The following is a 26660-nucleotide window of genomic DNA, read 5'->3' as shown; positions in this document are numbered from 1 at the left end:
GGAAGGGAGAGACGTTAGAAGGGGTCTGAAAGCATTCTCTAAATCAGTTTGGGCAAGCAGAAAAAGTCTCGGTGTTGAAAGCCATTCCGGTAACGCTATTTCTTGGCTCACGAAGAAAGTTGTGAGGCTTTATTGAGAAAAGCAATGGTATTGATTTCCCATGCGCCTTTAGGAAGCAAACTCCAAGGCCAACAGTCTAGGTAAAATAGAGAGTCCATGGGGCAACCTTCATTGCTTGGCTTGACAGATAACTTCATTTTGTGTTTTCTTTTGTCCTCATTTTGCTTTTTCTCCCGGGAAATCTCTCCACCATATTATCCTCCCAATCTTAATTTATCATTTTTCTGATGGAAAAAAAAATCTAAAATATAAAATCAATCTTTACTAGCTTTTTTCTCTCTTTCTTTTCTTGGTTGGGGGGGGGGGGGGGGTTGTGTGGTTATGTCAGCAGCAGAGAAATAAATGAGAAACAGTTTCTGTACCTTAAAACATTAAGCCCATAAGATTTACTTACATTGTTTGTGTGACGCATTACATGGGAAGTTGTTCTTTAGGCATGCATCAACTTTTCTTCTGTAATAATGGAGGTGAAGGAAAGCTAGGCATTATTAATAGGTTCAGATAAATTTACAATTCGGCAAGAGCTATAATTCATTATTTCAATCTGAAATTTCATGCTCAGGCAAAAGAATCTCACTGTTTATTTACTGAAGAGGAGTAGCACTCAACTAAGTTTCTGCAAAAAAATAGATATAAGGATAAGATAATAAGATTCTAAACAGAAAAATAAATTTCATTGATTTATTTATCAAAAAGGCAAACAAATCTCAAATTATACTCACACACTTCCTCGAGGACATTCATCTGGACTTGAGCTATCCCAAGTGAAATTGTTAAAAGAAGCATCCCTGTATTATTAAGACAGAAATCAACATGATGTTGTAAACATACCTAAACCAACTGCAGTATAATAACGATATTGCGCAAGTTTTTTCCTCTTCTTAGACAGTTACTTTGTGTGATTATTCTCAGGCATGTAAACAAGATTAAAACAGGTTACCTAAGATAAGCTAGTTTTTTTCTTTTGATTGGTAACCAGGATCAGCTAGTTGCAATAATGCAATTTTTACAATGGAGTTCTTCTACAAATAAAATTACAATATCTACATAATCAGTTGGGTGAGACATTACAAAAACCATTTCTAGAGACTGAAGGGAGATTATATATGTCAAAAGAGTGCTATACTCACGCATTTTTGTTTCTTCCTAAGATCCATTGAGGAATATGTCCAGTAAGCTTGTTTCCTGTCAAATACCTAAAAGAAAACAATAATCTCATCTTACTGCTGGTAAATAAATACTTCAAAGAAAAAAAAAATTTTAGGACACCTACTTACAAAAACTCTACTTCTGATAGTTGGATGAAGGACGCTGGAATTTCACCAGTCAAGTTATTGAAACTGAGATCTCTACATTGTTAAAGCAAAGTTTATTAGTTCCCATAACCCAAAAAAAAATAAAAAAAAAATGAAACGAACAAGGTCAACAACCAATTAAATATTAATTACTAAATAATTTTATGGAAGATGAATAACTTTCTTTAGACAACTTGATGAGAATTCAGAAATCTTTCAAGTTAGAGGGGCCTTATCTTTGATGTTGATTTTGACAGCACATGCTGAACTTGCTTCCAAAAGTTATGGCATGTTTCGAGAAGCACATTCTTAAAACTCTAGGTTATGATGTAGTTTTCAAATGGTTTCCTATATTCTCAAGATTTTACAGACAATAGAGGCCATAAAAAGGTTTTCTCAGTCTATAGACCTCCCCTGGATGATGAGGAACACCAAGGGGTGGAGACATATAAACTTCCTCTTTGAGATTCCCATTTAGTAAGGCATTCTTTACATCTAACTATGAGAGGTTCCGCTGGTTAATAGAAGTACGTATATATGTCATCATAGCAACTGGTGCAAATGTATCCTTATAATCAAAACCAACTTTTTGAGTAAACCCTTTTGCAACCAAACAGGCCTTATATTTTTCAATAGAACCATTAGACTTAGATTTGATCTTGTAGATCCAGCGACATCCCACTACCGTTTTACCAGGAGAAAGAGGTACCAACTCCCACATGCTGGTCTTATACAAAGCAGCAAGTTATTCATTCATAGCTTGTTGCCAAAAAGGGTCAAGGGCTACGTCCTTATAGGAAGCAAGCTAACAATAGGAATGAAGAGAAACTAAAAAAGTAGCAACACTAGAAGAATAACAAGAATGAGATGTAGGAACATATGAATCAAGATGAGATGGGGGCTTATGAAGTTGCATTGGATAATGAGAAGATGCAGGGTCCACATGATTGGAAGATGAAGAGGAGTCCACCGAGGATGGGGGATTTGTACCTATAGAAGAAAATGAAGGACAAGTAGAAGAAATGGGAACAATAGAATTTGAAGAAGTGGAAGTAACTGGGGAAAACTCTAAATCAATATCACAAGTAAATTGATCAATATTTATAAGGTAGGACACATTTAAGATGCTAGAACTTGTTGGAATAGTAAAGAAAGGAATGTGTTCAAGAAAGATGACGTGACAAGAAACATAAAGTTTTTGTGTTTCCAGATCATAACAACAATATCCTTTTTGTCCATCACCTTAACCAAGAAACACACACATAGAGGATTGTGCAGACAACTTAGAACGCTCAGTATGAGGACGAAAGACAAAGCATGTGCAACCAAATACTCTCAAATGAAAATACTCTGGAGCCTTGCCGTGCAATTTCTCATGAGGAGAGATTCCCAAAGTAAGAGCAGTAGGAATTCTGTTAATCAGATATGTGGCAGTAATAAATTGCTTCTCCCCAGAAAACTTTGGAAACATTACTAGAAAGGAGAAAGGATCGAGTCATCTCAATGATGTGCCTATGTTTTCTTTCAGCCACACCATTTTGCTCAGGAGTGTTTGCTCACGATGATTGATGTATGGTACCATCAGAGGTTAGTAGGGTGAAAACTCAGTAGAATTATATTCCACCCCCCACTCCCTTGCACCTGAAACACTTAATGACAACTGAATGTTGTGTTTGAACCAAAGCATGAAACATTTTATAGATGCTAATGAAATCAGAACGTTTCTTCATAAGATATATCCAAGAAAAACGAGTATAATCATCAATGAAAGAAACATAATATCGGGACCCTCCCTTTGAGGTAGTAGGAGTTGGTCCCCAAACATCAGAATGAATTAGATAAAATGGGGCAAAAGACACTGATGTACTTTTATTAAAGGGAAAAGCAGAGAATTTTACAAGCTTACAACCACTACAATAAAAAAAGTCATGAGAAGATAAATTTCCTAATACTCCTGTGAAAGCCAAAAATCTTAATCAAGAACTAGAAACATGTCCAAGACGTGAATGCCATAAATAAAAATTAGAAGAATTTGAACTCAAACGAAATGAAGACAAATCAAGACTAGAACTAGAAAATTTTTTGACCCGAAGCTCTTCTAACACATACAAATCCCCCCTTCCTATAGCCTATCCCAATCAGCTTCTTGGAATGTGGATCTTGCACAAAACATGAAGTTGGAGTAAAGTAAACACAATATCCAGAATCATATAGTTGACTAATAGAAATCAAATTCAATGAAAGTTGAGGAATACAATAAACATCAGAAAGACACAAACAAGATGAAATGATGGAACCAATACCTACCATTGACATTGGGGTACCATTGGCAGCCAAAACAGATGAAGGTGTCAAGATAGATGATATTGATGTAAATATATAGATGTCATTTGACTTATGATGAGTAGCACCTGAATTAAATATCTAAGTGAACGGAGATATACCTGAAGTAGATGAGGACAAACTGAAACCTAAGGTGTAGTTCCAAGAGTGGGGGGTGAATTGGGTTTATTAAAAATTTCTTCGATCCTCTTTATGAGCTATTGTCTCTTTTCACAATTTCTAAAGGTTTTCTCATATTTTCGTTAATTAGGCAATACACACTAACTCCTATTTCCTTTTAATCAATTCACAATCAATAAACACAATCAATTAATTTACCATTCACACACAACAACCACAAGACAAGAAATCAATTCGGAATATTTAAAGGTCCGGCAAATGAATGTTCAATTCTTGTTGTTGATTTATGAATTTGAATATTGCAATGACAACCAAACACCTTTTCAATATCAGAACTTAATTAAACCTTCAGCTAACAAGTTTTGGGTGTTAACCAATCAACGTACTTCCTTTCGGTTTCCGCAAGCCCAAGAACAAATTAGGCCTTTTTGGGTTTACTTAAATTCTAATAAGTATTACTTTATGATTTCAAGTATTAAAACATTCACGCAAGTTATATTGTTACTGAAATTAAAAGGAGAGTAAAGAGAAGAGAATAACACCACCACTTTTTACAAGGTTCGGCTTACCCCAGCCTACGTCCTCGCCTTAGGTCAACCACCTAAGGAGTTAACTAAATCTTGTTCCTTCCGAGTGGAACAAAAAACCTTACACAATTTACCCTCTTTTTTAGAAAGAGAAAAACCTCTCCAAACACCAACTTGTGCTTGGTCCAACGATCCAATCAATCATTTGAACCGTTCAAAGTACAAGAAGATGAAAAATAAATTTGCGTACAAAAAATACTCTCAAAATTTAGAGCAGGTTGTACAAATTGAGATCTATATTGTACTTCTAAAAACCAAAGAAAAATAGAATATATGAAATTCTAAAGTTTTAGAAGTCACCAATGGTTCTTAAAAAAAATTTGAATTGCAACCCGGAACCGAGCTTTGATATTTTCAATCTACCAAAATGGTAGAATTCTTCTTCAGCAAAAGATGTGAGCAAATTGAACTCAAGGAGAATTTCTTTCTCTCCAACAAAATGATGTGGGCAGATGGAGCTCAAGGAGAATTTCAGCACAAGAAGAGTTTCAGCAAAAAATTTATTAATCTCTCTTCTTTTGTATTCTATCTTATGTATATTTTTCATTACCTAAGGTGGCATTTTTCAAAGATCATTGTCCCCATCAAGTTAGGTAATATTTGAAGAAAAAAAATGTTAACTTAATTTTGAATTTCAAAATTTTTCATTACCCAAGAAGCTATTTATATGCTTTTTCAAAGATCAATGTCCCCATCAAGTTAGGTAATATTTGAAAAAAATTATTGACTTAATTTTAAAATTCAAAATTCTTCATTACCCAAGGAGGTATTTATATGTTTTTTCAAAGATTAATATCCCCATCAAGTTAGGTAATATTTGAAAAAAAAATGTTGACTTAATTTTAAAATTCAAAATTTTTTATTAGCCAAAGAGGTATTTATATGCTTTTTCAAAGATCAATATCCCCATCAAGTCAGGTAATATTTGAAAAAGAATTGTTGACTTAATTTTAAAATTCAAAAATTTTCATTACCCAAGGAGGTATTTATATGCTTTTTCAAATATCAATATCCCCATCAAGTTAGATAATATTTGAAAAAGAATTGTTGACTTAATTTTAAAATTCAAATTTTTAAAAGGGAACTTCCCGTTTGAGATCTGAAATCTGCTTCGCGTGGCAGTCTTCTGCCACGACATGGCAATCGTTTGCCAGGGTTAAATCTGAAACTCAGAATGCTGGCAGTCGTCTGCCAGAATATAGGCAGTCGTCTGTCATGGTTAAATTTTAAACCCAGAACACTGGCAGTCGTCTGTCATGGTTAAATTTTAAACCCAGAACACTGGTAGTCGTCTGCCAAGACACCGTCTTTAGTTTAAAACACTCAAATTTTTCCAGTCGTCTGTCCATAGACAGACAATCGTCTGTCAGGTGCCTGACTTCTTTTTATTTTTGAAAACTGTCTTTCCTTTAAGACCTTTGTTGCTTTGATTTTAAAAATATATTTTAAACTCTTTTAACAAGGTGTTTCTTAGTTTTTTTTTTTTAAATTTATGAGAGCTTTACATATCTAAATGACATTTAGTTTAGAAGTACTTACAACAGTCCTTCTAATTATGATTACCTTAAATCAGTAGGTCCTTCAGCCTTCTTTAGCCTCTCGAGGTTCACTTTTGACTTTGAGTTTGCTTGCCCTTAACTTCTTCATTTGTCGTCCATTGCCTTTGATATTCTGAGAAGCTTCCACGAGATTAGCATTGAGATTTTAGTTTATCAACCTTGAGAGTGCTTTTACCTAAAAACACATTACTCAACACCACATGTTAAAGCATCCTTCATTTTGTTATCGTCAAAACAAGATTGAAAAGCCTAGTTAGGTCAACAATCTCCCCCTGTTTGATGATGACAAATGATAAGCAAAAAAAAAATATGAATACGCATTAAAAAAATCTCCCCATTACAACTACCATCATTCTACTCCGCCTTACAATAAGCATTACTTTCACAATTTGTAGATTCAAGACCGTCATGCTTATTGCTCAATGACGCTCAACATGCTCAAATAGTATTTTTGCTCAAATACTACTCCCCCTTTTGACATCAATCAAAAAGGGTAAACATTAAAATGTACATATGACCACATACTCCTCACTCATGCCAAGATTCAACATCATATCTCAAACATCCACATGTAGCATGCTGCATCTCATTTATCATGAGCCTATGTTTCAAGAAACAAGGAAAGCAATTCAAGCTAAGTGTTGCATTATACAACACATCAAAGTACATGCCAAAATAAATTTTGATCACTCAAAAGAGACAAATCCTAGGTGACCCTAGAGAAAATTGATTGACTATGGATTTTTCTTTAAGCCTTGTTCTTTTAGTTTACTTCTCTACTATGTAGTAGACCAAGTTCTCTTCTTATGGTTATAAATCTATCTTCTGAGAGTGGTTTTGTAAAGATATCAGCCCATTGGTCATTTTTATTGATGAGTTCTAGATTAATGTCTTCTTTTTGAATATGATCTCTTAGGAAGTGGTGTCTTATGTCAATGTGCTTTGTTCTTGAGTGAAAAATAGGATTTTTAGATATGTTAAATGCACTCATGTTATCACACTTAATTGGTACAGTTGTGTAGTTTAAATTGAAATCTCTTAATTGTTGTTTCATGTAAAGAGTTTGTGCGTAACAACTACTAGCTGCTACATATTCGGCCTCAGCAGTTGACAAAGTCACGAAATTTTGTTTCTTAGAAGACCAAGAAACTAAAGATCTTTCTAAGAAGTGGCACGTGCCACTTGTGCTTTTTCTATCTATCTTTCAACCGGCATAGTCCGCATCTGAATAACTGATCATTTCAAAACCAGTGTCTTTAGGATACCATAGTCCTAAGTCCATTGTGCCTATTAAGTATCTTAGGATTCTTTTAACAACAATTTGGTGTGATTCCTTAGGTGCTGATTAAAAACGTGCACACATACACACACTAAACATTATATCGGGTCTACTGGACTTCTAATCATGCCTCTATAGTGCTTTGTGTCTATGGATTTTCCCTTTTCATCTTTGTCTAGGCTGATGGAGGTACTCATAGGTGTATCTATGGGTTTACTATTTTCCATACAATCATGCCTCTATAGTCCTTTGTGTCTATGGATTTTCCCTTTTCATCTTTGCCTAGGCTGATGGAGGTACTCATAGGTGGGCCTATGGGTTTACTATTTTTCATACCAAATTTTTGTATCATATCTTTTATGTATTTTGTTTGACTTATAAAAGTCCCATTTTTTGCTTGTTTAATTTGTAGTCCAAGAAAATAGTTTAATTCCCTCATCATGCTCATTCAAATTCTTCTTGCATACATTTTGCAAATTCTTTACATAGATGTTCATTTGTAGCACCAAATATTATATCATCTACGTAGATTTGAACTAAAAGTATATTATTTTCCTTATTTTTAATGAACAAGGTGCTATCAATTTTTTCTCTTAAAAATCCTTTCTCAATTAGAAATCCACTAAGTCTTTCATACCAAGCCCTAGGGGCCTGTTTTAGTCCATACAAAGCCTTAGTTAGTCTAAATACATGGTTAGGATTTTCAACATCCTCTAAACCAGGGGGTTGTTCAACATATTAATATACCCATTCAAGAATGCACTTTTGACATCCATTTGATATAACTTAAATTCTTTGTAGGAAGCATAAGCTAATAACATTCTAATAGCTTCCATTCTAGCTATAGGGGCAAAGGTTTCATCATAATCTATTCCTTCTTCTTGATTGTACCCCTTTGCTACAAGTCTAGCTTTGTTTCTAGTGATTACACCATTTTCATCCTTTTTATTCCTAAATACCCATTTAATTCCTATGATCAAATGATTTTCCGGTTTGGGTACTAATTTCCATACTTGACTTCTTTCAAATTGGTTTAATTCTTCTTGCATTGCAACTATCCAAGATTCATCCTTAAGGGCTTCTTCAATATCTTTAGGTTCATTTTGGGATAGGAATGCATAATGATTGCAAAGGTTCTTTAGTGAAGATCTAGTGGTCACACCTCTAGATGGTTCACCTATAATTTGTTCTTGAGGATGATCTTTCTTATATTTCCATTCTTTTGGTAATTCTATATTTTTTATGAGTTCATCTTTTGACTTTTCTTCATTTATTTCATTTTCCTCCTTGATTTCTATCTCATCCTCCTCTTTGAACATATCATCTTTTTCTTCATTTTTAACTTCTCTTGAAAAAGAGCTAGATTCATCAAAGTCTACGTGAATTGATTCAACTATGGTGAGTGTTCTTTTGTTGTAGACTCTATAGGCTTTACTATTTGTGGAGTATCCTAGGAAAATGCCTTCATCCGATTTAGCATCAAATTTTCCTAAGTTGTCTTTGTTATTTAGAACGAAACACTTACACCCAAAGACATGAAAGTAATTTATATTAGGCCTTCTTCCTTTCCACAATTCATAGGGTGTCTTGTTTAGGTTTGATCTAATGGAGACCCTATTAACTATATAGCTAGCTGTATTTACAGCTTCAGCCCAAAAATATTTGGGTAGGTCATTTTCATTAAGCATGGTTCTTGCCATTTTTTGGAGGGTTCTATTTTTCCTTTCCAGAGCTCCATTTTGTTGTGGGGTTCTAGGTGCTAAAAAGTTGTGATTTAAGCCATGTTCATTACAAAAATTTTCAACATTTTGATTCTTATATTCTCTTTCTTGGTCACTTCTAATATTTGAGACATTATACCCTTTCTCATTTTGAAGCTTCTTACATAAAGTGATCAATGAGTTGCAAGCTTCTTCTTTGTAAGCTAGGAACAACACCCATGTGTATCTTGAGTAATCATCAATAATTACAAAGGCGTATTGTTTTCCTCCTAAACTTTGGGTTCTAGTAGGACCAAACAAGTCCAAGTGTATAAGTTCTAGGAGTCTACTAGTTGATATATGTTTCTTCTTTTTGAAACTTTTCTTGGTTTGTTTTCCTAATTGACAAGCATCACACACTTTATCTTTGACAAATTTTGTTTTAGGCAAGCCTTTAACTAAATTCTTTTTGGAGAGTCTGGATATAAGATCCATGCTAGCATGTCCTAACCTCCTATGTCAAAGCCAACTATTTTCACTCATGGTTGCTAGGCAAGTTATGTCTTCAGGGATTAAACTATTAAGATTTATGCAATAAACATTGTTCATTCTAAGTGCAGTGAATAATGTATTTTGATTCTTAGAATCTCGTATTATGCATTTGTCTCTCTTAAACATTATTTCATATCCTTTATCGCTAAGTTGACTAATACTTAGTAGATTATGCTTTAGACCATCTACTAACAAGACATTATCTATAGAAAGTGAGGAGTCTTTACCTATTTTACCTATTCCGATGATCTTGCCTTTTGCATTGTCACCGAAGGTACAAATCCTCCATCCTTTGGAGTGAGAGAGGTGAATTTAGATTTATCTCCCGTCATATGCCTTGAACATCCGTTGTCCAAGTACCATTTATCCTTAGACGGAGTGGTCCTAAAGCAAACCTACAAGAAAGGATTCAAGTTATTACTTTTGGAATCCAAACCTTCTTAATTTTCTTTAGATTTTGCCTATTTTTAGCATTTATCTTCCACTCATCTTTTACTTTTGTATACTTTTTCTTAAGTAGACAGTTAAACATTATGTGTCCTTTCTTTTTGCACATGTAGCACGTGGTGTGCTTATGAATATTTGTTGATGAAGTACTTGCATAATATTTAGATTGATTTACAAAATTTCCCATATACAAGTTTTTCTTTCTTTTGTTTGAGGCTCCATTATAACCAATTCCTTCTTTGTTGTCCTACCATCTTTTCAAAGTTATCCTTACCTTTGGTAAAGTTATAGATGACCTTTTCTTTCTCTTGAATTTGATTTTTGAGATTATTTATTTCTTGCATAATCTTGCTATCTTCATTCACTTGAGACTCGGCTAATTTTTGAGATAAGTTATCTACTTTCTTCTCAAGTTCTTCAATCTTTAAATTTTTTTTTTCTTCAACAAGTTTTGCAAATTCAAGTTGATTTTTAAGTGCTTCGTTTTGTTCTTTCAAGTTCGTGTTCCTCTTCAAGATTTTAATGAACTTGTTATGTAGAAAGAGTAATTCACCTAGAAGTTCTTTATAAGATGACATACTTTCACATGAATTACTGCAAGACTCATTACATGAATCTTCAAAGAGGGAATAATAAGAGTTTACCTCTTCGTTATGCACCATGAAGCACATGTTCGCTACTTCTCGATCACTTGGTTCACTTTCCGATTCACTCGAACTAGTGTCATCCCAAGTTGGCTTCATTGCAGGCTTCTTTTTCTTCTTTTCCTTCTTGAGTTGTGGGCATTCCGGTTTGATGTGCCCGACCTTTTTACAGTGATAGCAAGTGGGAGGATCATTTTTATTTTTGTATTCCTTTTTATTGCTTTCTCCTTTTTCAGCTTTTGATCCATTAAATTTTCTAGTGAATTTTTTGTTTCTTTTTAAGAATTTTACAAGCCTTTTAGTTATTAGAGTTTAGTCCTCGTCTTCTAATTCACTAGATTCATTATCTTCCTCACTTGAATATTCTTTCAAAACTTTTAGAGCTATAGACTTCTTATTTTTGTTTTCTGTACTTCTTTCTTTCAACATCATTTCATAGGTTAGAAGAGATCCTATGCTTTTTCAAAGATCAATGTTCCCATCAAGTTAGGTAATATTTGAAAAAGAATTGTTGACTTAATTTTAAAATTCAAAATTTTAAAAGAGAACTTCCCATTTGAGATCTGAAATCTGCTCCGCGTGACAGTCGTATGCCACGACATGACAGTCGTCTGCCATGGTTAAATCTGAAACTCAGAATGCTGGCAATCGTTTGCCAAAATATAGGCAGTCGTCTGTCATGGTTAAATTTTAAACCAAAAACACTGGCAGTCGTCTGAGAGGACACTGTTTTCAGTTTAAAACACTCAAATTTTGCCAATCGTCTGTCCATAGACTAACAATCATCTGTTAGGTGTCTGGCTTCTTTTTATTTTTGAAAACTTTCCTTCCTTTAAGACCTTTGTTGCTTTGATTTTAAAAATATATTTTAAACTCTTTTAACAAAGTGTTTCTTAGTTTTTTTTAAATTTGTGAGAGCTTCACATATCTAAATGACATTTGGTTTAGAAGTATTTACAACAGTCCTTCTAATTATGATCTCCTTAAATCAGTAGGTCCTTCAGGCTCTTGAGGTTCACTTTTGACTTTGAGTTTGCTTGCCCTTAACTTCTTCATTTGTCGTCCATTACCTTTGATATTCTGAGGAGCTTCCACTAGATTAGCATTGAGCTTTTAGTTTATCAACCTTAAGAGTGCTTTTACCTAAAAGCACATTACTCAATACCACATGTTTAAGCATCCTTCATTTTGTTATCATCAAAATAAGATTGAAAAGTCTAGTTAGCCCAACACAAACCCATGGAGGGAGAAATAGATAAGGCATTGGGCCTTGATGTAGAAAAAAACTCGTGCAATTGCTCTGTAATAATAGATAGTGTAGGCCTGTTGGGAGACAGCTCTTCTGATGATGTAGTGGCTGCAGTGTGATAATGTCTAGGCTTTGAAGCATGTTGTTGTCCCTTAATAATAATAGACAATTTTTTTGACCATTGGAAGATTGCTTAGATGAGACATCCAAAACAGTTTGAGTAGGAAAGATTGGGGATTTGTACCTGCAAAAGAAAATGAAGGACAGGCAGAAGAAATGAGAACTGTTGGCCTAACTAGGCTTTTCAATCTTGTTTTGATGATAACAAAATGAAGGATGCTTTAACATGTGATGTTGAGTAATGTGTTTTTAGGTAAAAAGACTCTCAAAGTTGATAAAATAAAACTCAATACTAATCTAGTGGAAACTCCTCAGAATATCAAAGGCATGGATGACAAATGAAGAAATTAAGGGCAAGCAAACCCAAAGTCAAAAGTGAACCTCAAGAGGCTAAAGAAGGCTAAAAGACCTATTGATTTAAGGAGATCATAATTAGAAGGACAGTTGTAAATACTTCTAAACCAAATGCCATTTAGATATGTGAAGCTCTCATAAATCAAAAGAAACTAAAAACCATCTTGTTAAAAGAGCTTAAAATATATTTTTAAAATCAAAGCAACAAAGGTCTTAAAGGAATGGAAGTTTTCAAAAATAAAAAGAAGTCAGACACCTGACAGACGATTGTCTGTCTATGGACAGACGACTGGAAAAATTTGAGTATTTTAAACTGAAGACAATGTCCTGGCAGACGACTGCCAGTGTTCTGGGTTTAAGATTTAATCATGGTAGACGACTGCCACGCGAGCAGATTTTAGATCTCAATAGGAAAGTTCTCTTTTAAAAATTTTGAATTTTAAAATTAAGTCAACAATTCTTTTTCAAATATTACCTAACTTGATGGGGATATTGATATTTGAAAAAGCATATAAATACCTCATTAGGTAATGAAAAATTTTGAAATTTAAAATTAAATCAACAATTTTTTTTCAAATATTACCTAACTTGATAGGGTTATTAATCTTTGAAAAAACATATAAATACCTCCTTGGGTAATGAAAAATTTTGAATTTTAAAATTAAGTCAACAATTTTTTTCAAATATTACCTAACTTGATGGGGACATTGATCTTTGAAAAAACATATAAATATCTCCTTGGGTAATGAAAAATTTTGAAATTCAAAATTAAGTCAACATTTTTTTTTTCAAATATTACATAACTTGATGGGGACATTGATCTTTGAAAAATACCACCTTAGGTAATGAAAAATATACATAAGATAGAATACAAAAAAAGAGAGATTAATAAGTCTTTTGCTGAAACTCTTCTTGTACTAAAATTCTCCTTGAGCTCCATCTGCCCACATCATTTTGTTGGAGAGAAAGAAATTCTTCTTGAGTTCAATTTGCTCACATCTTTTGCTGGAGAGGAATTTTACCGTTTTGGTAGATTCAAAATATCAAAGCTCGATTCCGGGTTGCAATTCAATTTTTTTTTAAGAACCATCGGTGACTTTTAAAACTTTAGAGCTTCATATATTCTATTTTGCTCTGGTTTTTAGAAGTATAATTTAGATCTTAATTTGTACAACCTGCTCTAAATTTTGAGAGTATTTTTTATACGCAGATTTATTTTCCATCTTCTTGTACTTTGAACGGTTCAAAGGATTGATTGTATCGTTGGACTAAGCACAGGTTGATGCTTGGAGAGATTTTTCTCTTCCTGAAAAAGGGGGTAAATTGTGTAAGGTTTTTTGTTCCACCCGAAAAGAACAAGATTTAGTTAACTCCTTAGGTGGTTGACCTAAGGCGAGGACGTAGGCTGGGGTAAGCTGAACCTCGTAAAAAGTGGTGGTGTTATTTTCTTCTCCTTACTCTCCTTTTAATTTCAGTAACAATATAACTTGCGTGAATGTTTTAATACTTGAAATCATAAAGTAATACTTATTAGAATTTACGTAAACCCAAAAAGGCCTAATTTGTTCTTGGGCATGCGGAAACCGAAAGGGAATACGTTGGTTAATCGATCTCTTGCGGAAACCGAAAGGAAGTCTGTTGATTGGTTAACACCCAAAACTTGTTAGCTGAAGGTTTAATTAAGTTCTGATATTGAAAAGGTGTTTGGTTGTCATTGCAATATTCAAATTCATAAATCAACAACAAGAATTGAACATTCATTTGAAGGACCTTTAAATATTCCGAATTGATTTCTTGTCTTGTGGTTGTTGTATGTGAATGGTAAATTAATTGATTGTGTTTATTGATTATGAATTGATTAAAAGGAAATAGGAGTTAGTTTGTATTGCCTAATTAACTAAAATATGAGAAAACCTTAAGAGATTGTAAAAAGAGACGAGCTCATAAACAGGATCAAAGAAATTTTTAATAAACCCAATTCAACCCCCCCCCTCTTAGAACTACACCTTAGGTTTCAGGAACAATAGAATTGGAAGAAGTGGGAGTAACTGGGGAAAACTCTAAATCAATATCACAAGTAAATTGATCAATATTTACAAGGTCGGACTCATTTAAGATGCTAGAACTTATTGGAATAGTAAAGAAAGGAATGTGTTCAAGAAAGATGACGTGACAAGAAACAAAGTTTTTGTGTTTTCGAATCATAACGATATCCTTTTCCTCCATCACAATAACCAAGAAACACACACATAAAGGATCGTGCAGACAACTTAGAACGCTCAGTATGAGGACGAAGGACAAAGCATGTGCAACCAAATACTCTCAAATGAAAATACTCTGGAGCCTTACTGTGCAATTTCTCATAAGAAGAGACTCCCAAAATAAGAGCAATTGGAATTCTGTTAATCAAATATGTGGCAGTAAGAACTGCTTCTCCCCAGAAAACTTTGGAAACATTACTAGAAAGGAGAAGGGATCGAGCTATCTCAATGATGTGCCTATGTTTTCTTTCAACCACACCATTTTGCTCAGGAGTGTCGGTGCACGATAATTGATGTATAGTACCATCAAAGGTCAGTAGGGTGAAAAACTCAGTAGAATTATATTCCCCCCCCCCCCACCCCCCGTCCCTTGCACCTGAAACACCTAATGACAGCTGAATGTTGTGTTTGAACCAAAGCATGAAACATTTTATAGATGCTAATGAAATCAGAACATTTCTTCATACGATATATCCAAGAAAAACAAGTATCATCAATGAAAGAAACATAATATCGGGACCCTCCCTTTGAGGTAGTAGGAGCTGATCCCCAAACATCATAATGAATTAGATAAAATGGGGCAAGAGACACTGACGTACTTTTATTAAAGGGCAAAGTAGAGAATTTTGCAAGCTTACAACCACTACAATCAAAAAGGTCATGAGAAGATAAATTTCCTATTACTCTTGTGAAAGCCTAAAATCTTGGTCAAGAACTAGAAACATGTCCAAAGCGTGAATGCCATAAATAAAAATTAGAAGAATTTGAACTCAAACAAAATGAAGACAAATCAACACTAGAACTAGCAAATTTTTTGACTCGAAGCTCTTCTAACACATACAAATCCCCCCTTCCTACAGCCTGTCTCAATCAGCTTCTTGGAATGTGGATTCTACACAAAACATGAGGTTGGAGTAAAGTAAACACAGTATCTAGAATCACATAGTTGACTAATAGAAATCAAATTCAATGAAAGTTGAGGAATACAATAAACATCAAAAAGACAAAAACAAGATGAAATGATCGAATCAGTACCTACCAATGACATTAGGGTACCATTGGTAGCCAAAATAGATGAAGGTGTCAAGATAGAAAATATTGATTTAAATATAGAGATGTCATTTGACTTATGATGAGTAGTACCTGAATCAAATATCCAAGTGAATAGAGATATACTTGAAGTAGATGAGGACAAACCTATGGAGGGAGAAACAGATGAGGCATTAGACTTTGATGTAGAAAAAAACTTCTGCAACTGCTCTGTAATAATAGATAGTGTAGGCTTGTTGGAAGACAACTCTTCTAATGATGTAGTAGTTGCAGTGTGATAATGTCTAAGCTTCGAAGCCTGTTGTCGTCCCTTAATAATAATGGACATTAAGCTTTCCAATGACCATTCTGCTTGCAAAAACTACACTCATCAATGGCAACTTTCTAGCGTCGATTTTGACCATTGGAAGATTGCTTAGGTGAGATAGCCAAAACAGTTTTGAGTAGGAACTCTGAGAAGACCTTTACCCACATATGACTTGAGATGCACTTCCTCTGCCATTAGTTCACTAACAACTGAATCAACAAAGGGAAGAGGGCATGGATGAAGGATAGAACCACGAAGTGCCTCAAATTCATCTCGAAGTGTCATAAAAAATTTAACAAATCATTGTTCCTCTCTTTAAGTGCAGTAAGACTTATTCAAACTAAAATCTGTAGGTTCAGTTAGTATCAATTCATCCCAAAAACTAGTCATTAGAGTGTAAAATTGTTGAATATTTTGATCTCCTTGCCCTGCTGCTCTAATATCCATTTCTAATTGATATCATTTAGCAAAAATGGATTGCGTGTATAATTTTGCTAAATAATCCCAAACTTGCTTAGCTGTAGAAAATTTAGCGAGCTGTATACCAATGGACTGATCAACGGAATTATTAATCCAGGTAATAATTTTGGAATTATTCACCTCCCAAATGGCTAACAATTTTACATAATTCTCTTTCTTTTTATCAGAGGGCATAGACACATTACCAGAAACATATCCCCATAAGTTTTTTCTAATAAAAGAATTCTTCATAACATATGTGCAATATGAATAATTATTTTCATTTAATTTTGCACTAATGGCTTGGAGAGAATCATCTCTTTCACCAACCATCTTCAAATGCAAATAAATTAATTGTAGATATCCAATCAACAAATGAAGCCAAGATGTTGCAAAAGAAATATTATCTACACATATCAATGAGAAAGACAAAAAAAACTGGGTTCGGAAACCGCCAAGAAAGCCACTTCCTTGCTACAAATAATCTCCAACCTCGACAAGTACTCCGGGCTGGTAAAGAAGGTGATGATGCTGCTCGAAAGCGTGGTTTCCTCTTCGGAGACTGCACTCCGGGAAATAGGCGGCGAGGAGGGTGCGATTCCAGCAATGGAGGAGATGATAGAGGAAGGTTTTGACCAGTGCAAGGAGAGTGCGACTAGCAATTTTGGCGGTGATGTGCCGGAGTTGTAGAGAGAGGAACAGAGGATTGATATTGAGGGAAGGGGCGATGCCAGGGCTGCTTCAATTGAGCGTGGACAGCACGGTGAGGGCGGAGGAGACAGCAAGGGAGCTGCTGTGGCTTCTGAGAAATCAATGGAATAGGGATGAAGGAAGAGACAGCTCTGAGGATGGTGGAGAAGATGATTGCAACACTCAGTGTTTAGAATGCTTTGATACCATGAAAACATTCATGATTGAATGCAATGAGAGAGAGAGAGGAAGAGATTCAATTGGAAGGAGAGAGAGAGAGAGTTGCCGCACAAGAGGCCAAAAAAAGTACCTTTGCCTTTATGCTTTTCATATATATATTGAATACAATTGGAACTAATGAATAAACCTAACCCTAATAATGACACAAAGACTAAAGTGCCCCTTAACTAAAATATTATTTAAATATATAGGATATTATCTAACACTATCCATGCTGTTGGCTACATAGTATTTTTATTCAAAACTAGTAGGATGCATTCTTTGCATGTGATTAGATGAAAAAAAAAAAAGCCAATATGCCTAGCTTATTTCCAAGAATAAGCATCCCTAGAAAAGATGGAAGCTTCGATCCACCACTTTAAACATGTATTGTATGATTCCAGCAAAACTAGTCTCAACAGTGTTGCATTTGCACATTGTGTCATTTGTGTGCTGCAAATGCAACACTGTTTGACAATTCCCAATACCATATAGAACACCAAGTTCTTCATACAACAAACAGTTCCTTAATAGTTATGGTTCATTCAAGAGATGTGGAAAGATTATCAGTTGTGAAATTTTTACACACGAAATCGTAGGGACTGCTCAAGGCCTCTGAAAAGAATTACTCACAAGTTTTTCAAATTTTTCAAATCACCAATAAATTTTGGGAGCTCTCCATAAAGTAAACATTTCCTCAGTGTTCTGCGAAACAGAATGGGAAGCTAAAATTTCATTGTGAAGAAGAAAAAATATTAACAGTAATAGAGGACAAGGACATATGATGTGATAGATACAACTTACAATGTCTTCATTGATTCCATATTACTCAATGGTGGAAATTTAGATGTTCTACCTTTCAAGTCACTAATCCTCCTTCATAGAAAATAAAAAATAATCATTGAACACAATCAACTTACCTATGAAAAAAACAAATCAAGGAATAAAATGTTGCAATTGCATACAGATCAATTAAGCTTGTCAAGGCAGAGATGCTAGAAGGTATGGGCCCTTCAAGAGAGCAACCCTGCATATGCCTGCCAAAGAAGAAATGTTGCAGTGAGTCAAAGCAAAGACTACTTATGCATTTTAAACTCCACTTACAAAATCTTACAGTTTCTCCATCTTTGTCCATTTGCTGATGAAAGCGGGTATCTTCCCTGAGAAATCATTGTCACTTATCCTCCTAAAAATGTCCAAAGGAAACAAGAAATTAGTTGGGAATTTAGGGAAAATTAGAGCCTGTTCAGCTGTGGAAAACAGTTTTCATTTTCCATTTTCAGTTTTCCATTAATTAAAAAAAAATGTCACCGTGTTTTCTAACATTTGTGTAGGAAAGCTGAAAAATAATAAAAAGATGTTCTCCAACTTTTTTAAGTTCTGGAAAACTAGAAAACAAGGTAGGAATGCTGAAAAATAATAAGAAGATACTTTCCAACTTTTCTAAATTCTGGAGAACGAAAACAAGGTGACGTTTTCATAAGTTTTTAGAAAATTGGAAATAAAAAGTAAAACAATTTTCCATGATTGAACTGGCCCTAAAGGATTTTTAACCCTTGTTGTAGGTCAAATTGTGGATCGTAAAGATCACAAAATAGAAAAAAATAAAATTTACATAAAAACACACATAATTATCTACTTACATCTTATATCTATAATATAAACAAAAAGTTCTCACCTTTCTAGCTTACATTCACTAATTTTTACTACAAAAATTCTCATTTTGTTTTAGTACTGCACTATAAATAAATTGAAGTACATTTATTTTTTCCCACTCATAGATACCAGCAAATTTTAGATTTTTTACCTCAGTTCCTGCAACAAGGTAGTGATCAATTGTTGTTATGATCAATCAAACCATAAGCTTTACAATAAGGAAAATGTTGACTCACATATCAGTCAAGTTCGTCAATTTCGCAAGTTTAACTGGTAATTGTCCTGAGAAGGCGTTCGATGATAGAATCCTATGCAAAGAAAACAATAATAACATTTTTTTTTTGATAAGTAAGAAAACAATAATAATATTATCATCAAAAGATTACAGAATGAAAATGCGCAAAATAAAATTTGGAAAAATTAATTTTGAGAACCATGCATATGAAAAGAAAGGGGTGAAGAATTACAATTTTTGTAAATTGACCATTGTTTGTATCTCTGGAGGAAGAGGACCCGAAAAGAGATTTCCTTCAATGCTCCTGTAGTTTGCACATATTAATCTCCGTTAAAAGCTAGATACTTGAAAAGATTTTGCGATTAAATTTAGAGCTGCTAGCATCTAATTAAACCAACAAATAAATTATAAATGGGTTTGTTTGTGTGGGTTCTAAAGAAACTATTTGGGACTCAATCCAAACCCAAACATTACAGTCCGCTTTATCTACATCATGGCACAGCAATGAAATATAAAGAATGTTAGAACATACAAGTTTGTGAGTGTGGTAATGTTGGCAAGGACTTTCGGGAATGGGCCTGACAATCGATTGCCCATCAAGGAGCTGCATTTTTCAATTAACAAAACAGTTACTACTTCATTCTATACAGTTCAGTGCATGAGATAGAGAATTATATGATCAAAATTTCAAGATAAAAGCAAGAAGGGATGCAGCGGGGAGTGCTTACAGGTCGAGCAAGCGCATTGTAGCCCATTGAGGAGGTATGGATCCCCTGAGGAGGTTGCGACTGAGATCACTGCATCAGGGAAAGTCAGTGCGGGATTTGCCTTTAGGGGGAAAAAAAATAAAAAAGGCCAATGAAACTATACAGAGTGACAGGTAATTATATAAAAGGTGAGTCATAAGCAGAAGGAAAAGCTGGTTTTGCTCACAGATTCTGGAGGTAGCGAAACTGGGAAAACTCTGGTGGCACAACTCCTGATAGATTCTGGGCTTTTAGAGCTCTGCAGTTGTTTCCTAAAGCAGGTTAAAAATGTGCAACAACTTTGCCAAACATGTTCTTATTGTATAACAGCTTGCCAAAAACGTTCTTATTGGATGCCCTTCATCCTTGAGAAGAAGCTATATAAGGGTAATGCAGAATGAAAATGAAAACATGTTCTCATTGTGTACGACTTGAGCAGTAGTGACTCAACACCTACTTCAACGTGCATGCATATAAAACCCACTTTTTAGCCATAAAAACATCCCCCCTCCTCCTAATAAACCATACAAGCAATGTCATTTCACACGGTTACCATTGGCTGCAACACAGGTCTTCTTTAAAGAAGATGAAACATGGTGAAAATTTCGTTATACTTATTTCTTCTATATTACTAATTATTTTTCTAAACATATAATAAGAAAAGAATATACATTCCCATGATAAAATTTGGGAATTGTTATTCCTCATCATGCACTCAAAAAATTTCACATTACTGTTTGGAGAAGCATAATACTTTAGGGAGAGCAAAGGTTAGACTTGTTTATAAAATATCTATTGTTAAGAGTAGAATGGTTACAATACAATTACTTGATAGTTTTGCAGGAAAAGCTGTTGTAAGATGAAGCGAATAACAGTGCTATTCATTTTTTCCAAGTCCATAATAAAAAACTGATGAGGAATAAATGTTTAAATTCTTGTTGAATATAATAATACAAAAACTGATGAGGAATACAAGCCCACCTCAAAGATTTCATATTAATATTTGAAAGCATAAGAAGACAAACCCGGTTTGTGGTGTCGGGGCGTTCAAACAAATGTAGCGCTGAACCCCACTCATCCACAATTTTCTGGCGTTTCATCCACTGGCATCATTAGTCGGCAACTTTATTGCTTTAGGTTGGCCTTGGTTTCTACTTTTATTATTTGTTTTTCTTTTTGAGTTAAAAAATATTGGAAGCTTCGCAGTACAGAATATTTAGATAAGACGAGAATTTTGAAAATTCATCCATCACATCGACGTTGATCTCCACCAGCTTCAATCCCCTCTCCCTGAAGAAATTCGATTTCCCGATTGCCGGCAGCCAACGGTAAAACTTTCTGACAAAGGCTGCGATCGATCCCTGTTTCTATTCTCTCTTCATGACGGCCCCGTCGGAGGTGCTTGCGAGGACGGATGATCCGTACGTCGCCGTCGGTATTTAGCTTTTGTCGGAGGCCTTAAATGGGATTAGGAAGTGTCTCAGAGTGGGAGGGATTTTTTCTTTCAAAAATATCAAATTTATTTCTATACCCATTAATAATTATTTCAAAATATTTTATTTAATTATCCACAACCAGATCAAAACATCTTCTTTATTATGTCAGATTTACTAATAAAACTACTCAAAATTATCTCAAATATTGTTAAAATTATGTGCAATGTCTAATAATATAAATAAAATTTTCAACTTATAATTATATTAAATTTATCCATAAAATTACTCATAATTATTTCAAAATACCCAGACAACTATTTACAATCACTTCAAAATATTTTTATATTATCTAATTTTTTAAAAAATAGAGTCCGTTAATAGGCAATTTTATAAAAAGAAATAGGGTGGTAGGAGGAGGGAATGGAGGGGAATCAAATGTACCAAAGCTGATGTGAGGTTGAAGGCCCATCCATAAATGGAATTGATTTGGTAGGAAGGAAAGAGTTCCCCTGTCAGGACATTCACTTTTTTACTGTGATGTGTTCTGGTTGACCCACGACCATTTCACTGGACATTGTTGACCTGATATTATAATTAAACTTTGACCACAACTTTCTCTCTTGATTGTGATTTGTGTGAAATTTTAAATAAGAATACGATGGTATATTTTTTAAATTCATAAATTTTCAACTCTAGTTTCAAAATTGGAGTGCATAATCCCATGCTTCAGATTTCAAACAAAGGCCAATGTAACAATAGGGGAGAAAAAAATTAAGCGTGTGTGTGTGTGTGTGTGTGAGAGAGAGAGAGAGAGAGAGGAATGAATACTACAATTGATAGATCATACATGCTTACGACATGGCAGACGGTTTGGTTGCGGAAGTGGCAGTGACAGCTGACATTGCTCTCGATGCCCTTCACAGTGGAAGCCACAGTCCAGTTTCCTTCTCCATTCCCGTTGCAGGGGTCTGTCCCAAAATCCCAATCTCTCTTCTCCAGCTTCCTCCCTATCTCCCTCAATGCCTTCACTACATTTATTCACAAATCGCATCACCATATATACAAGAATTAATCATTTATTCACCTAATTAATTAACTTATAACTTCATCACTCATTCCTTCAACATTCAATTAAATAAACACACACACACACGTTAAAAAAGGGTATCTTTTCGCTCTGTTTGGCAGCTGGGAATGGGCAAGAAAGGAGAACATAGAGATTCAGCTATATATAATTTGAGCTGTTGGGACCTCTCAAGACAACCCAGTTAAAATAAAAATAAAAACACAAAATTTCTGCTCAAGTGAGCTAGAGCCACAATGAAAACACGGAGGTCACTTGATTGAACCAAAGCTTTTTCTCCTTTTTTTTTTTTTTTGGCAAGGGAAACAATACATTAAAACAGAGCAACATGGGGAGGTTTTCCTTCGGCTCTACTCAGTTTTTCTTCTCACTGACCAAACAGGAGGGATGATGGGATACTGAAAACATTTGAAGTTACCTTCAGCGCTGTGGAGCTTCGGTGTGGCTGCAAATCCAGTGGCAGCGAAGAATGCGAATGCAAGGAAAAAAATGATGCAGTAGTGAGGCAGCAGGCTGTTTGCGTTGGAGTTTGAACTTGCCAAATGATGAATATCCATTTGGCTCCTCTTAGATCTGCTCTTTGATCTTTACATTAAAATTAAAAACCCAAAACACCAGAAGCACCTTTGACTGCAGGTCTCTCCCAGAGAGAGAGAGGAACAAGTGGATGGATCGTGGCAATAAAGACAGGGTTGCCTGGTTGGAAAGCAGGGATGGTTGAAATGTCTTTGTATATAAATAATGATATACAGAGTGCTGTACAAAATATGCCATCTCCATTGTATCTATTAGTGACCATCATAATGGGCGGACCGGGAGGGACACAGAGTGCCTCTGCATAAAACATATAATATAATCATATATAAAAATACAAATTTTGAATTGTAAATTTGAACAGATTTTAATATAAGAAGTGTATAAGTTTTACTTTAATTCATAATATTTTATTGGCATAAGATGCTAAATGTTTGTTATTTGTTTTTCCTTGAGAAAAACGAAAATTTTTATTAAAATATTTGTAGTACATCAAATGGAAGATAAAAAAATGAACAAAAAAAGTTAAAAGGATGTGGGATTCACAAAACCTTCTGAAATTGTGAAAATAACCTATTACATCAAATTAAAGATATATTTTTAGCAATTTGTATAGTAGAGACAGACGACGCTTCATATACCTTTGAGTTTAATCATCCATATATATTTTTTTAATGTATTTAAAAAAAATGATAAATTGAGAAATAAATTTTTTGTGTAATAAATTTTCTGCGTAATAAATCAGGAAATAAATTCTTTCTATAAATTTTTATATGCTATAATATTATAATATATAATAAAAATATTAATAATGATGTCATAATATTAATATTATTTTTAAAATTTATGTAATATATATATTATATATAAATTGTCATATTATAATAAATTGTCATATTAATATATTTGATCACTAATTTTGGATTTGAATTCACAAATCAAAATTTAATATATGAGTGCATGCTCTCAAGTCTTAATTAACAAAACAAGAGTTAGAAATCTAAAAAAATTGTAAAAAATATTTGTAACCTTTTTCTATATGAATTTTAAAAAATAAAGAACATCATTTTTAATTATTTAAAAAATAAAAAAATAAAAATAGAACTATTTCTACAAGAAAATTGTGTCAAATTTTTTATACTGTTAATTTATTTTAAAAAAAAATTTCTAAAAAAAATGAAAAATAAGCTATTTTTAAATATTTTTTTAAACTAAAAAAAATATTAAAAATATTTTTCATAACTAAATATACCATTAATTTTTTTAAAAGTCTTCATGATATTTATTTTTACATTTAACTGGTGATTAGAAAGTCATATATGATGACAATTTTTATATTTTGAGGAATATAAAATTTTAAAAAATGTGACACTTTTATCTTTATGCTCACAATACTTACAAAATATGAAAAATTTTAATTTCATACAACTCATGAAAATTTTATGTAAAAATTTTATTTTTGTTATGAACCAAATAAAGAAATGGGTATCGTGTATACATTTTCTATATTGATATAAGATAAACTAAATAAATAATCTTTAAATCTAGTGAACAAAACAATACTTTTAAGTAAAAAATAATTTAAAAAATATATTAAATAGAAAAAATATATATAATAAAATAGAAATTTTCTTTTTTTCAAAAATTTATTGTTCCAAAAGTAATAAGAGAAAGAATTAAATTTTGTTTTATTTCCCAATTTATTACATAGGAGATTTATTTCCCGATTTATCATTTTTTTTAAAAAATATATTAAAAAAATTTATTTCCCTATTTATTACGCAGGAGAATTTATTTCCTGATTTATCATTTTTTTAAAAAATATATATATTAAATAATATTTTTTTGAGAAAATAATTCCCGAAATGACACGTGGCAAATCTCGCTACTCCAAGTAGTGAGATTACGTTAGAGTTATTCTGAGAAATATTTTCCCGAGAAATGTATTATTTAATATATTTTTTTAAAAAAAAAAGGCAAATTGGGAAAAAACTCATTCTACATTACCCATACAAATTCTAGTTACATTTGAACCACCACCACTTGTGTACCAATGTTGGGGTGGTAGTAAATATGATAAAATAGACAATAATTTTTGAAAAAAAAAAAATTTTTTCAAATCAATCACAGACACATAAATATAAAATATAAATTAATTTTAAAATATATACCTTATGCTACGAATTTTTTTGTTGAGATTTTAAAAGTTTCACAATATCCAAGAAGAGTTTATTGCCCATGGACATTGCTTAAATATCAATATAAGGAAATCCTACTCATCACGGACTCCTTAAACAAACAAGACCCACACATACTAAGACCCCATAGACGGGTACTTTAGGCTCATAACTTCAATACGATGATAAATTATCATAAGATCCATTCATTCGTCATGCATTCCATACATATATAATCGATAATAATCTCGAAAAATATCTATAATTAGGAGATAATGGTCAATGTTGGAAATTTTTATGTTAGAAGTCTCAAATTTATATTCTGACAAAATGGATATGGTATATAAGATGGATTGCCGACGTCCACGTAGTCAAAGTTCAGTTAATCTTCCAACTAAAGATTCAATAATGGAGAACTATAAAGGCTTCTTTACTATAAAAATTACTTTTATTTATAAATACTAGTGTAGGGCACGTGCAATGCACGTGTTATACCCTATTATTACAGGATACAGAAGAAAAATCTAAACACCCTATATGTTTTAGTAGAACACTGAAAAGATAAATAATTTGGGTATGGAAATTTGCTTCAAATTTTGATTAGACTTAAAATTTCAATTTTCTCGCCTGGCGGCCTAGTTGAAAGAATGAATGGGCAGTGTGAACGGGGCACAAGTGGGGTGGAAGAGGAGGAGCAGCACCTTGATTCGCAAGTCCCTACTCCCTTCCAGAAAAAAGAGGGGCAGCACCATGACATGCAACTCCTTCCAAAAACAGCAGTGATAATTAATAAGATAATAATTGCCGGTAGTTCAAATGCAGTGCTCAGTCAACCAGAGAATCCAATAGCAGCAAGCAGCAGCCCATTCTCCTTCTGCATACCATTCCCAGTCAGCTTTTACGCGTTTTTTAAAAGAGCCAAATGGAGCTGTCAATGCCAATGCCAATGCCAATGCCAGTGCAATTATAATCTTTGCATGGACCACTTTCTTGTGTTGACTGCGTCAACCCCACTTGAGAGCTTGTTTCACCAAGGCAGTCATAAAATAGGAGTAATTTAGTGAGAAAAGCTTCTCCAATAGGGAGTTTTGAGAGCTTGGTGTGGAGTAGGAGGCTAATATTGCCATGGGCTGGGATGACAGTCTCTAGAGAAACAAAGTACTGTTTTGCTTTTATTACTTGGATTTGGGTTTGAATTCGAGATGACTAGATTTGACTTTCTGCTTCCTTCCGTATCACCGCGGGTATTAGTGCAGTTCTTGCTTGGCTTGCCTTAGCCCATGCATCTTATTGTTTGCGTTTGTTTCTTTGAGCTAGGGTTATTTATCTCAACACGTTTTGAGGCTACATTTTCTCCTCCCATTATTATTAAGCAGTTGTGATTTGATTGTGGCTTTTTTTCCGAGACCTGTAATTAAGTAGTCCTTAGGATCTAGC

General features: G+C 33.7%; 1 protein-coding gene across 2 annotated transcripts in view; it reads right to left on the bottom strand.

The window, feature by feature from the left end:
* Positions 1–23267, bottom strand: part of LOC131149314 (probable LRR receptor-like serine/threonine-protein kinase At1g07650) — a 51966-nt gene extending 28699 nt beyond the window's left edge. The window contains exons 1-16 of one of the 2 annotated variants that reach the window (XM_058099661.1): positions 22931–23267; positions 22276–22456; positions 20180–20251; positions 19975–20043; positions 19779–19850; positions 19479–19550; positions 19248–19319; positions 18470–18541; positions 18321–18392; positions 18160–18231; positions 17989–18060; positions 1398–1469; positions 1251–1316; positions 843–908; positions 698–736; positions 515–573 (exon numbers count right to left, since the gene is read on the bottom strand). In XM_058099661.1, coding sequence (XP_057955644.1) covers positions 515–573; positions 698–736; positions 843–908; positions 1251–1316; positions 1398–1469; positions 17989–18060; positions 18160–18231; positions 18321–18392; positions 18470–18541; positions 19248–19319; positions 19479–19550; positions 19779–19850; positions 19975–20043; positions 20180–20251; positions 22276–22456; positions 22931–23069 — 1267 coding nt within the window. In that variant the 5' untranslated portion in view covers positions 23070–23267. The remainder of the gene's footprint in view (positions 1–514; positions 574–697; positions 737–842; positions 909–1250; positions 1317–1397; positions 1470–17988; positions 18061–18159; positions 18232–18320; positions 18393–18469; positions 18542–19247; positions 19320–19478; positions 19551–19778; positions 19851–19974; positions 20044–20179; positions 20252–22275; positions 22457–22930) is intronic. The other variant, XM_058099662.1, reaches the window with a different exon arrangement.
* Between the last annotated feature and the right edge of the window lie 3393 nt (positions 23268–26660).

This window comes from Malania oleifera, chromosome 2, assembly GCF_029873635.1.
Source record: "Malania oleifera isolate guangnan ecotype guangnan chromosome 2, ASM2987363v1, whole genome shotgun sequence".
Lineage (NCBI taxonomy): Eukaryota > Viridiplantae > Streptophyta > Magnoliopsida > Santalales > Ximeniaceae > Malania > Malania oleifera.
This window is presented reverse-complemented; position numbering and strand designations above follow the sequence as displayed.